This window comes from Macaca thibetana, chromosome 12 (assembly GCF_024542745.1).
Source record: "Macaca thibetana thibetana isolate TM-01 chromosome 12, ASM2454274v1, whole genome shotgun sequence".
NCBI classification, from domain to species: Eukaryota; Metazoa; Chordata; class Mammalia; order Primates; family Cercopithecidae; genus Macaca; species Macaca thibetana.
This window is the reverse complement of record NC_065589.1, coordinates 28,252,264-28,266,751: the sequence shown is the minus strand read 5'-3', so window position 1 is coordinate 28,266,751 and position 14,488 is coordinate 28,252,264. Positions and strand designations below refer to the sequence as shown.

Here is a 14,488-nt window from a genome sequence, read left to right as displayed (position 1 = left end):
TACTGCTTCAGCCTCCACAGTAACTAGGACTAGAGATGCATGCCACCGTGCCTGAATAATTTTCTTTCAAATTTTTTGTGGAGTTGGAGTCTCACTATGTTGCCCAAGCTGGTCTCAAACTTTTGGCCTCAAATGATCCTCCAGCCTTGGCCTCTCAAAGCATTGGGATTACTGGCATAAACCCAGTTGGCCCTAAATCTTAATTTATGTAAGAATTTCTAAAGCCAGTAAATGAAGCAAGACTTTTTGAGTAATAAAGTTTTCAATTCAAATCCCAATTCAAGGTCGGGCGTGGTAGCTCATGCCTGGAATCCCAACACTTTGGGAGGCTGAGGTGGGTGGATTACCTGAGGTCAGGAGTTCGAGACCAGCATGGCCAACATGGTGAAACCCTGTCTCTACTAAAAATACAAAAAAATTAGCTGGCCATGGTGGCAGGCATCTATAGTCCCAGCTACTCAGGAGGCTGAGGCAGGAGAATCACTTAAACCCAGGAGGCAGAGGTTGCAGTGAGCCGAGATTGCACCACTGCACTCAAGCCTAGGCAACAAGGGTGAAATGCCATCTCAAAAAAATAAATAAAATAAAATAAATAAATCCCAATTCAACCTTCTGTGAGTCTCCTTCATTTTCTAGGAGGAAAGAATAGCTACATCACAGAGTTGAGTGAAAAACATGTGATGTAAAAGAGAAAGTTCTAGACATTCAATAAATGAGGGCTACCATCAACTAATTCCAGTAACCCTGGATGACAAAGAAATGGGCTCAAACTTTTCTATTTAAAAATGTCATAAAGGTGTTTGTGCTCCTGCTTGTAACACACTGACTCTTCATACAACAAGCACATATTAAGTACTGATAGGTCAAGTTCCATGATTATTAAAAAATTGCAATAATAAGCAGCATGTATCTCAACCTTAAGGAGAATTTGGCTACATGAGAAGGAAAGTAAGTATTGAAAGGTTTAAGACAACTCCTGGTTATTCTAGGTGTACACTGTCAAAATCAAATTGACTTCTCACATGTATTTCTAAAATTAATTAAAAATTTAATAAAAATTAATGAAAACTGAAAAGTTTTATAAATTGTAACTAGAAAAAGGGTCAATACTACACATTTTATTAGCATGAGAGTAAGAGTTTCCAAATTATGCTAGTTTATATAAAGTGATTTTTACACCCAGATAAAATTTTACCACTCAATTTGTATGGATTAATTCATTCTATAAACTTCTTCAAGGGATTCTATTGTTAGTAATGCTTAAATTAATAAGTATATTCAAATACTCAAGTTTTTATACCAAATTCAATTGAAACTGTTATGCCTAAGATATTAGTGAAACTATTTCTTAAAATAAATATGGCATATAAAGGAACTATGTTGTGTTAAGAAAGTTAAAAATTTTTTGGAACTAACTTTGAGAGACCCTCCAATTTATAAAATTTGATTGGATCATTTAATAGCAGAGCAATACTTTGAGGTTAGGAGAAACTTAATTCTTGTCTTCAAAGCCAAAAGGAGTTGGAAAATTCATCCTTTAAAGTAAAATAGACAGCACCATATGTTCCTCATTGAGTCCTATTGGTCAACAGAAAAGGTATTCATTTACTAAACGTGAAAATATTCTAAAGTCTTGGTAGACAAAAATAAGTATTGATTACATTTTTTTTTTTACATATGAGAGATTACATTTTTTAAGACATATGAAGGAGTCATAATCACTCAATGTTGATATATACTGAGTTATTTATATAAATAATAGCAGTTACAAAATTAAATCAATCTTCTCCCTAGACTGTTTACTTTCTTTCCATTCTGTGAAAAGTGTGGACATCCTTATAATTTGAACGTTAACAAAAGAAAAAAAGCAAAGCATTTTTTACATAACAGATGTTTAAACATTTATCTTTATTTTAAAATTTCTTTATAAATCCATTTTGACCATTTTTATTTTTAACCTATACTGTTTTTAATCACAAATTTATTTCATGTGATTTTTATGTAATGTGTGTATTCATAAATTGTTACAATTATTCTTGTTAAAAAACTATGCTAAATAACATTGTAATAATCTGTTCAGAAATTACATGTTACAAGACAATATTTTGCTTTTAATATGTTTATAAAAGATTTAAAGTAAAAATACATTATTTAATTTCTCATTTTTAAGAAATATATTTACTTTAACATGAACATTATTAGTTCAGGTTTCACATAAATTCTCATGACACTATTTAAAATTGTATTTCTACCATATTTTCATTCCATTGACCAAGTTCTGATATAGTTAAATCTTTTATTCTCCCTAAATTTATCATTAAGACCCTGACATTCAGATGACAAGTGATTTGCAGTGTGGTTTGTTTTTCATTGCCAATCACCAGGAGATTGAAAAAGATACCCATGCACTTCTCCATAAACACTTCTCTATAAATGCTACACTTTGTGGAGATGCTACCAGTAATGAGGCTGTGGCATTTTTTATTTTGTTTCTGAGAGTACCTCTTCTCTCTCACACCAACTGGATACTAAAGTACTAATGTAGCAATTAACATGCCCTGGTAAATAATTTTGAACATTTTCTAACTTCGAAAGAGGTTAGCATCCCCGTTCCCAGCAAAACTAATTTTTAAGTCACACCTTATATGCCGTGTAATAATCCAATATACTTTAAAGGAAGTTGAACATGATTATAAATTTATATTCATTTTAGGAATTAGTTACGATACATGCTCAGCCTTGCAGTCTTCTGAAAATGAGTTCAGGAGAACCTGAAAAACCTCATAATAAATGTGCTGACCCAAATCTGTTCTTGAAAAAACAAATTATTGAAACACCTGAGGCATGGTGCTACTGAATTAATATTAGGTTCCAATATTATCATTTTCTGTATTTTATTAAACAAACTTTCAGAAATTATTAGAGTCTTTATAAATATTTCCAATTATTATTTTTATAGATTTGAATAATGATTTAAAGCTAAATATTTTTCTTTTTCTTTATGGACTTGGTTCTGTCTGGTTTTGTTTGATTTCAGAAATAAAAAAGAATATTTACCCCCCTTTTCAGCTGTTGTGTAAAGACTACAAGAAAAAAAAAGTTATTTGTTTGATTCTTGGGAAAGTCACAAACAGCAATTGCCTATAGAGTGAGGTTGGAAGTGAAATCCATATGTAATGCCTCTGTCAGCAAAGACTTAGTAGAAAAGGGTTTATAATAAATATTCACATCTGCTGCTTTGGACACTCTAATCCATCCTAAGGATCTTTGCTGTGTCAGGCTTTGTTCTATATGAAGAAGCCCAGTAGTTATAAAGGTTTGCAAATAGGCTGTATTTATCATGGTTAGCTTTACTTTTATAACTTTTCTCTGTTTTAGAAGTATTCATGATGATTGGGGGTAAGATTTGTGATTAAATATTTCACTGTAGCTTTTATGGTGATATCACTCTAGAATTCTTATTATAAAATGGGCCAATGCTGTTTTCACAATATATCACTTACCTAAAATCTGTCAAGGCGGCATCATTGATAACAATGCTATGCTGGCTGTGGAAAACATAATGGCTAAAAGCCCAGGCTCTGGACTCAAAGTGCTGTGATTAAATGCTAGCTCCTCCTATACCTAGGGTGTCATTGTGAGCAAGTTACTTCACTTTTCCAAGCCTCTATTTCTTCACCTACATAGAGGAGTTAATACTATTTTCTTTATCATTAGATTATTGTAAGGATCATACAGAATTATCCATATCAAGCACTAAATATGGTATCTATCACATTAAAAGAGTTTGATAAATTTTAAATGTTATTACTGGAACAATAATATGCCTTCTAAGTATGATTAAATAATCCCATGGATAGTAGTAATGTCATACTTATTTACACTAAGTACTGAGCTTATGTAAACATAGCCTGTTGTTTTACTTACCTCCAAGTCCCATGATAGTTTGTTACTGGACTTCCTTAATAAAAATATTAATTGAAATTGGATCCCTGATTTGTTTTCACTCTGAGGAAATAAGCCACTAAAAATATATGGTACAAAAATTATGCAAATACCCTGTGCTGTATTTAGCCATCTTATGTAACAAAAATTTATCAAAAGTTGAATTCTAAGCTAAAGTAAAAACTCCCAAGTCATTTTGAAATGGAAATATTTATTTCCACTTCAGCCTCAAAAAAAAAATTTGTTGAGTGCATGAGTATCACAATTTTTAAAGCAGGAATGTATATTGAGTTGTAAGTAATGATTAACATAACTATTATAAATAAGTTTAAAGAAGAATACAAATTTTAAAATACAAATTATCCATACATAGATACGTTTTTCCATAAATTTTGAAAGTTATGTCTTTTAAAACTTTTTAACATGTAATTTGAAAAAGAAAGTTGCCCTGCATAGTTGCTTTCAATCTCATCTCCTCAAAATGCTTTATTAATCACAAATATAAAAGAATAGTAGGACATTTGATGAAATCTGCATATAAAGGATGTAGACAATTAGGCTCTATGTCCCAATTTGAAAATTTTGTAATCTAATTATTGATGTGTCTTAATTTTGACTCAACTTATTTCTTATACCTACAGGAGCTACTTCATATTTAATAACTGACCCCTAACACAGAATAATTGAAAAAAATAGAATGCTTCGTTGCGTATAAACTGTGAACACTTGAAATAAAACTTTGATTCATTCTCTCTCCTCTGTCTCCCTCAGGTCGAGTTTTAGCTCAGGCAAGTGGCAATGGTGTTATCCATTTGCTAGATCTTAAATCTGGGGAGATTCACAAATTGATGGGCCACGAAAGCGAGGTACACACGGTTGTGTTTTCTCACGACGGGGAGATTCTGTTTTCTGGAGGCTCTGACGGCACAGTTCGAACGTGGTCTTGACTGTCAGCACATCCCGCTGCAGAGGGCATTCCCTTTAAGGCTTGAAAATGCTTCCTGTAGTCCCAAACCAGCAAATAACTGGTTAAATGTGCCAGCAGGTAACATTTACAGTCTGCTTTAAAACATGCTTTGCACATATATTTTAGTGCGCATACTGTTACTAATAAAAAAAACTTTATGCTCACCCATTTGTGTCGGGGTCTTTTTTCTGTCTCATTTTGATAAGAATTTAGAGACTCGGCATCTTTGCTAGGGATTTTGAAAGAAACAGCTTTACAATGACGCCTAATGACAGACTAGATGAATTACAGGAGATTGATTTTTAATGTTAGAGAACAAACTGCAGGAAAACCTGGCTACTTTTTTTTTTTTTTTTTTTTTTTTTTTTTTAATCAGATCCAAGCTGCAGGAAGACCTGAAGTTTAATCATGCAACACCGGGGAAGTCTTTCTGCCACCAAAGGGTCAAATAGAATCGACAAGCATACGTTTTCACAGATTGTTTGACAATGATTATGCTTTATCTATTAATAATAATCGGGGACTGCAGATGGCTTAAATCGAAATGCAAGCCTCTTCTGGAACTTTCATCTCTGCAGTCCATCCAAGAATGCGTTAGGTGTAATTACAATTTTTTAGAAAAAAAAATTTAATTGTAATTTCAATGCAAATAAGTATCTCGCACGTAGAATGTCTTTACCCCTCCTAATGCACGCATCCGCTGTATAAAGTGCGACTGCTTGTAGAGCACTCTAGCCTCGTCTAAAGCAGCTCGGGGATTTCGACAGAGCTGGGCTCAGAAGCCAGTTGTTGGCGCTGTCCGTGGTGCTGAGGAATTCCCGGCTGCCGGCAGAATGAGCTCCAAATCAGCAATCTGCAAACTGCTCTTACTGATGCAGAAACCCAGCTAAAGTTGCTCCTTTCCTTCACGTCCATAGTTAGTATTTTCCGGTGTGTAACAGGGGATTCAAGCAACATACTGTGGACGATGGTGATGGTATTGCCAGCGGAGTGGGCTTTAAGCTACAGCATGCTGTTGCTGTTTGTGATCCTCCGAGCCTAGCCAAATCACCTCTACTGCCGTAGCAAACACCGTGTAAGTGAACTCATGTGTGGAGGAGGCGTAATCAGCCGGGAAATTTCATAGAAGGATCTAAGAAAATGCTAAAAATAAGTTCAACATGATTCTGCTACTGGGGTCTGGATTTCTACAGGACCAGCATTGCTTCTTGCTTTGAATTCTGAAGACAGGTCCAAAGCAAATTTCTTATGTGTTTCTGCTGTGTTTCTTTCTGGAAGGGCGGGAGACTGCTTCTTTACTGTGTTTTGAAATGGGAGGTAGAAAGAATGGATTGCCTTTAATTCATGCCTAAAAATGTATTCTTTGGGTAATTAAAGAGGAACTGCTTTCTTAAAACATAGCTGACCTTTTAGTTCATTTTGGGCTGTGACCCCTACCACCACCATTAACCTCCAGAGTGATTAGGTAAGTGTATCTTATGACATGAGTTATGTTTGTTTTCTCAAAGAAATAGATGCAGTCATTTTAAATCATATGTAGCAATATGGGGAGGGGGGAAAGTTAAGCTGGGAAGTGATTCTCAGTTTAGCAGTGTTTGCTTGCTTTATAAAAATCTTCAGATAAACATTATATTTGATTTATCCCATGTTTCTTCTGTTAAATAAATAGTATCTTAAATTGTACTAGGGCAGCTCAATTATGAAGGCTTTTTAAAAAAATAGCCTAAGAACTTTGTTATATTGAAAATAAAATCTTGTTTTTTTACTATGCAGATTTTGAGATATATTTCATATAATAAAAACATCTTTAATGTTTGTATAAAGTAGATATTACATTCCTATTTTTACCTCTAAGTTTACATTTACCATAACCTAACACATTAATGCCTACCTGTGGCTTACAAAGAGATCATTTTCTGTCTATGTCCCTTTGAAGCAGAATCATATGTGTATTTTATATGGCTTATCTTGCATGTGTTGACAGATATTGCTGGAATATTATAAGGAAGCACAGTAGCTTTCTTTTCCTCCAAGATAAACTTTCTAAATATGTGATGTATAAATGCTTGCTTTAATTGGTAAATTATATTTATGCTTTTTCAGAAGCTTCTGTTATGTTTGTTATCTCTGTAGTAATTTGAGAGAAAAAAATGCTTTGTCAAAGGGAGCTTCCAGATTCTCAAGTAGAATTATAGGTTTGCATTTTCTTGTTCTGTCATGACTCATTATTTTTGACATATTTTATAAGAAATCATCAGCTTTATTACCCCAAAGGGAATTCTAATATCAGAAGATATCAGAGGAATTCTAATATCAGCTTTCTCTGGAAAGAGGGCATACTACCTTCCATTTTACTATTATAGAATTTGCATATCTACCTTAAAATGCAAATATAATAGTTTATGAAGTTTCCTAATGTCATCTTTATCTTAAGTTATCATCTGTATAGGTTAGACTGAAAAGAGATGATTTATCATTGCTCTTAATATAATCTGAAAATAAACAAATGTATAACATTTATAGCTGACCTGAAAATGTCCTATATACAATTTTAGTGATATTGGCATTAAGCCAATAGCATTTAAATAAACAAATGAGCTATTTGACAATACTTTTTCTTATTTATTACTCCCTAAACTCACAGTTTCCCCAAAGCCTCTGTGTGAGTTAGTTATTCTAAATATTTAAATAAGAGCCCACTCCCAACACTTCACATCAAGCACCAATACTAAGTGGAGTTTACAAGAGTCAGTGTCACAAAATTAGTAAGGCATATTTTCTATGAATGGTTAACACTTAATTACTGTTTTAAGCAACTTCCATAAACAATTTTACACTGGCATCTTTGTGCAGATTGCATACATGCAATTATTTCTGACATTTCAAGAGTTATCTTTTCAAGATCTCATAAACTGTATTTATATTATATTGAAATATTTAATTTAAACAAATTACATATATACTAGATTCAAGTTACTGTGAAATAAATTTATAGATAGATCTTTCCTGCCCACTAGGAGCTTACTTCCTGTGTAAAATAATGTGGACAATAATACAAATAAATTTGTTTTTAACAAATTATTTTAAGCACATGGAATTCTCTTGTATTATTTATTATTTCAAATTTTCTTAACCACCATGGGATAGTTTTGTTGTTATCAACTATATTTCAAAAATCCAGATTCATGTTCACTGAAACAGGTAACTGATGTGGATACCACTGTTGTTCTTTAATTATAGGCATAAATAAGTAGGAAATCCTTTATAGCAGCTCCATCCTAAATATAATTTATATTCAACTGTTGGTTTATTCTCTTTCCATTAGAATTAGATTTTTTCGCACTAATCTCTTGAGTTGACACAGATAATTATAACATATGTTCCATCACTGACTAGTCCAGTTTAAAGAATAATAGAAAATGTGAGTTCAAATATTCTTGAGCTATTTATAAGTGATTCCTTGTAATCACCTTTTGGGGCTCAGTAAAACCATTTCTTTGCAATTTAGACAAAGCCAGACCTTTGAAATTCAGAAGGAATATTCAAGCTGAAGGTTCGTATATAAAATAATCCAAAAGGACAAATTTTAATGCAAAGTATCAACTCTCCAAACCTCACAACATGGCATAGATAGTTGCATCAACTTAGTCTATTTGAGGCCTTAGTATCTTTAAATTGATCCCAAACAGTTTAAGAGCATGGGCTTAAATGAATCTATCTTCATTTTATATATGTCAAATTATTCTTTTTAAATATTTATTTTCAGCCTACCCCTCTTGTATTCCCATGGAAGGAGCTGAGTGTATTTAATATTAGGAGTACATCCAGAAGTCTTTGAAGAGGGGGATGGCTCTTCATATTCATGAAGCTTGCATACTTCTGTTGGTCATCCCTGGATTGGTCACCTCTGCTGCTATCAGTCATGAAGACTATCCTGCTGATGAAGGTGACCAGATCTCCAGTAATGACAATCTGATCTTTGATGACTATCGAGGGAAAGGGTGTGTCGATGACAGCGGCTTTGTATACAAGTTGGGAGAACGATTTTTCCCCGGGCATTCCAACTGTCCATGTGTCTGTGCTCTAGATGGACCTGTTTGCGACCAACCAGAATGCCCTAAAATTCACCCAAAGTGTACTAAAGTGGAACACAATGGATGCTGTCCTGAGTGCAAAGAAGTAAAAAACTTCTGTGAATATCACGGGAAAAATTACAAAATCTTGGAGGAATTTAAGGTATGCGTTACCCTCCATACTTATTGAATATCAACTTTTCATACCACGTGCTTAGTATATTGCTACATTAAATTCAGAGTTGGAAAAATGTACTTTTAAATTTCTCTTTAAATTACAGCAATTTGATTCTAATTACCATAAGTAGCACCATGGTCAACAAATGGCCAATTGATTTGCTGATCATATTAAGTTTCACAATAACCTTTATTTGTTTCCCAGAAGTATCTGGGGCATACCTAACACCTTTTATTTTTGCCCTTAAACATTTCTTCTCTGCTATTACAAAAATGTTTTCTGAGGGGAACAATTTTGTGTATAGTGTGTCTCCTAAATTAATTTTTAAATTGTGTCAGTTGTGTGTGTGTGTTGCTTATTAGCCTATATTTGAAGTCATTTAACAATATAGTCTAGAATTATTTGTTTATTGTGTGGAAAAGCTGCAGAGATACACTTCTTAGCTGTGGTCCTCATATCAAGAAAATGCGTTGGGCCTACTTATTGTCAAGCAAGATTCCCGTTCTGTTCTCTGCTCGCTGGATTTTTTGCTTACAGGATTCCACAGAGAACTGAATTTTTATCACAATCCAAGTAAAGAGTAGTAAAAAAGACTGTAATTTTTTTCAGCCTACATGGTATTTTTTAGTTTTTCTTTTATGCTTGTGTCATATTTTCAAAGTAGCTTAGAGTTCATTTTTATCCCTTATTGGACTTTCTTTTCTCCAATGGGTAGTTTTAATTGGGGTACCCTACAAGCGTGATCTGAACTCTGAAGGTATGAATACATGAAAAATGTCCACCTTAAGTGTAATGGCAGTTTGTGCCTGGAGTGTCTGTCATACTGGTGACTTGTATACAAAATGTTCCCATTTCATCTAACCAAGTTCTGTGACAAGTGCTCAGAACCTTAGAGGTAAAAGTAGATATAGCTAGTTTTCAGTGTGGGTGTTTATGTATGAGAGAAGACATTTCCATTACTAACACTGACCCAACTTCTCTCACCACAAGAGTCAAATGGTGCCAGAAATCAGTATGTAGAAAAAGGTCTCAACTGATCATCATTAGCGTAATCTGTGTATTCATAGTTAATTGTATTTGATTCATTATTAACCAGGAATGAACCAGGTTATGTGTTCAAGCCAGTTCTGATTTACCCAAGAATACCCAGTCATAGAAAAGAGTTCCTTAGGACAAAAGGGAAATTTTAATTATGACATTCGACTTTCTTAGATGTGTTATTCTTAACTTTTGTCTATCGTGTATTATTTTATTGCACAAAATTAAGAAGTAAAAACATGAGAGTCTAGTAAAAGTATCATTGTTGACACCAAATAATAGTTGAGAGTATAGTACATTTATTAATGGTTGTATATCTCTAAAATATTGTATATACTTTGACATTACCTATTTTTAATTTCATCTTAATGGAAGTAAGTAGAAGTACTCAACACATTTGATTCTAGGCATGGTTCTATAGTCATATCACCCTTTTCTAACATGCGTTTATATCTAGAGTAGAATACAAAAAGGTATTGTAGGAACAGCATTTCATAACTAGCACAAATAAAAATATAAGTTTCTGAGATTTATAATTTGGTAATCCATATTTAATGAAGAAAAAAGATTGTCTAATTAACTATTAAAATGCTATAGTTTTCCCTCTATTAGATTTCACTACAAAGGTATAGCTATGTTACCATGTCAAACAATATAGAGATATTTAAAGAAAAAGTTAATAATTTCTGTACCCCTTCTAGTTATAACCCTACTATAATCTAATTAATCCCTACTACTTCTTTCCTAATGTATGATCCATTAATATGCACAGCTTTTTCACCTTGCTTTTTGTGTCATAAAATTTTTGATGTGATTTTTTAAATAATAGATATCACTTTTTTTAACAAGAAATTTGAGTCATAAAGAGCTTTAGAGACTATATAGGGCAAATGTACAAGAATGAGAAACTGAGACCAGTTTTGGATAAATTACGTATCCAAAACTGTCAAGTTATTTACCTTAATTCTAAATGCTGCTATTCTAACAATACTATATGATCTCTCAAAGCACTTTGTCACTAAGGTCAGATAGACCTGGATTCGAATCCCGAATTCATCACTTGGATATAAATTTTTGAATGGAGTTCTTAAACTTTTTGATCCACAGTGGTATTGACTATAAAATAGCCATTGTAATAATCACTTCCCTTGAAAGGAGAGGTTGGAAATTCTTAATAACACATAATTTCTCTAAAGTCACTAACCTTGTGATGACGGGTACAAAATAGGTATTAAATAAATGGTTGTCCCCTCCTTCTTAACTCTAATATCCAGGGATTTACTCTAAATTCTAAATTCCTCTATGGCTTTGCCTACATTTTATAATGAAAGTTTAACTTTAAAAGACTTTCAAATGAAGAATTCTAATACCTTTTTAAAATGCTCTACTTATCCATATGAACCATATAACTCTAAGTAAATATTAGCCATAATCTGTCACCTTGATTCTCTTCCAACTCAGCTTGCAAGGAACAAGTCATTAATTATTAAAGATGCATAAAACTTTCATATAATAATGTTGATATGTTAATTAGAGAGGTTGTGTTATGAGATTTTACATTTAATATATTCATCCAACAAGCATTTATCAGACTGTTCGGTAGATAAGATACTATAGACATACTTACATTTTAAAGTAGGATATCTAGAAACCAAAATCTCTGCTCACAAGAAAGACATGATCGATGTGAAGAGAGAAGGGGAAAAAGCAGGTAAAAAGTTAAGTATATGATTATAAAATCCCAATGTAACTCCCAAGAGATTGTGATGTCAGAAGCTTATCAACATAGTATGAGGCTAGGTTAAGCAAGAGACTTGTCTTCAGGATGCTCACCCTATACACCTTGTAGAGTTGCCTGTTCTTCCAGAAGTACTTGAAATTGATCTGGGGAGACAGAAACTCCAAGGAGGAACTGCTGGAGCAAATTCAGAGACTGGGATGAATACAATGTGCAAAGAGGAGGGAGATGGGTATAATTGGAAGCTAGCTATGACTAAAATGCTATCCTAGTAAGAGGTAACTTCAGATATGTGTCGGTGGACAGTGGATGGAAGGGCCTTGAATGCTGGGCCAAAATATTTAGATTCATCTGAAGAATAACAGGATATAAAGTGCAGATTGTTCTGCACATAGATGACCTAGTTATACATAAATAAAAACGAATGTCCTATATCCAAGCACAGAATTGAATAGAAGTAAAGGGAAATCAATAGTGGAGGAAGGAAGTCTGTTGCAGAAAAAAAGAGAATGAGGTGCATAAGGACAAAGACATTCAGGACAGTTTTCAGGGTAAAATCTAATTTCCCTACTGTAGCCTAGATTCTACTCATCAACCTCTCCAAATCCCTCAAACTCTTGGTGACTTTTCTTCCCTGTATGTTTGCACTGCTGTTCCACAGTGTGGAACACTTTTTCAATGTTGCTCCCTGTTTAAATCCTACTGGACCACTTCGAGGCTCCATTTAAATCTCACCTCAACTGGAAACCCCTCTCTGTCTGTCCTACCTCTTATCTGCCACACTGTATCACTCCTTCCATATGTTCCCACGGCCTGCTGTACACACCATCATTACAAGAACAGTAGCTGTTGTCTGATACTGTGAAGAGCTTTATGTATATTATAACACATTTTACAATAACACTGTGAGAATTATACTTTTATTAGCACTGTTTTACAGATAAGAAAACTGAAGCAGCAGAGTGTAAGTATCTTGTCCAAGACCATACAGCTGGAAAGAGGAAAAAGTAGGACTCCAAGCCAGGCAGCTTGGCTGCAGAATCTAAGCTCCTCACCACTTCTACTGTTCTATCCCACAGCAATAATGTAATATATCACACTGCAATAATATTAAATCATATGAAATATAATGTGAAATAATATCATGTGAAACCACTTGTCTCTTCCATTAGTCATTGAACCCTTTGAGGCTAGGGACACTGTTTTCTTTTTTCTTTTCCCTTCTATTCCCAACACCATATGAGCTACGTAACAGTCATTCAATACATTTTTTGATGAGTAGCATACCAGGTCAAATTGTAATCGAACTTACAGGATAAAGAACTTAGAATTTCTTTAGAATGATTTAGTTTCTGTTTATGTGTTGATCTCTTCATTTTAATTAAAGCAGCACTGAAAGTTGAGATGAAAAATACTCTTTGGGCAGTTAAAATGGCACACATTGTTCTCTTATGATAAGAGTGCCTGTTTTCATCCTGCCTTTACTTTCTTCCTCGCTTGACCCCTTCCTCACCAAGGGTTGTCTTGGATTCTGTCTCCATCCCAGCATCGCAATGACTACCCAGTGTTTTAGCTGTATTGCCTCACCCGGTGCAGTTGCAAATCATAGGTCACATTTCAATATTTTCTGATCACCAAATTCAAATGTAAATTGATCCACATGTGTCACCTGATAGGAAAACTAATGTCATTTATAAAGGTTGTGGGGTTTTTATTTCATTTACTGATGGAAGCTTTGAAAATGAATTTCTCTCTACTCTTTTTGAAAACTCTAAATTCTCCGGTGTTCTGGTAATATTGTATTAAGATAAAGGTCACTGTATAGTAGATTCTCTCATCTTTCTTTTATGTGCACCCGGGCGATATGGCACTGGAACCTACTTTTTGAGAAATAAAGCATATCAATAATAAATTATAATAGCAGTTTCTACCAGAAAAAGTTCATTGGAAATGTAGGCTTAACTATCTTATGCTGAGTTTCTCAAAGGAAGAATTTATTTTGCTCAGTATTTTTATAACTCTGATTCTGCTAGAATTAGCCTTTTTGACTATTCCCTTATACTTTAGAACTTGTACTGATTTAGTTATAGGTCATACAGTGAAGGTTATACTACATGCAGCTGAAAGAAATCTCTCAGCTTTTGCATAGCTTGTTTTATTTTAAAGTGATTTTCTGCAGTCAATTCCCAGTGTCCCTAATTTAGGATTTGGATTTACCCAAGACCAGCTCTTCCCTGCTGACACTGACCTTTGTGTTTTTCCCACTATGGGCTAAAGACAGTGAACCAGGTCTCTGAATTGTATATTTGAAAGGTGCAGTGTGAATATTTTTTGAAGTCGAACATCTTATGGGTTTGTTATTGCTTTTATAAAAATGAGCATGTTTTCATGACACCAAGTCTTTGCCCTGAATTTTATACTTAATATTTAAATCTCAAGAGACTAAAAGGCGACCAGCCTGGCCAACATGGTGAAACCCTGCCTCTACTAAAAATACAAAAATTAGCCAGGCATGTTGGCAGGCACCTGTAGTCTCAGCTACTCGGGAG

General features: G+C 33.8%; 2 protein-coding genes across 2 annotated transcripts in view; both read left to right on the top strand.

Moving 5' to 3' along the window:
• The window catches only part of SPAG16 (sperm associated antigen 16), a 1,176,832-nt gene extending 1,171,756 nt beyond the window's left edge, over positions 1–5,076 (top strand). The window contains exon 16 of the mRNA XM_050751372.1: positions 4,717–5,076. Coding sequence (XP_050607329.1) covers positions 4,717–4,892 — 176 coding nt within the window. The 3' untranslated portion in view covers positions 4,893–5,076. The remainder of the gene's footprint in view (positions 1–4,716) is intronic.
• A 231-nt stretch (positions 5,077–5,307) lies between these two features.
• The window catches only part of VWC2L (von Willebrand factor C domain containing 2 like), a 168,880-nt gene continuing 159,699 nt past the window's right edge, over positions 5,308–14,488 (top strand). Inside the window, exons 1-2 of the mRNA XM_050751365.1 lie at positions 5,308–6,377; positions 8,679–9,148. Of these exons, the coding sequence (XP_050607322.1) occupies positions 8,759–9,148 (390 nt within the window). The 5' untranslated portion in view covers positions 5,308–6,377; positions 8,679–8,758. The remainder of the gene's footprint in view (positions 6,378–8,678; positions 9,149–14,488) is intronic.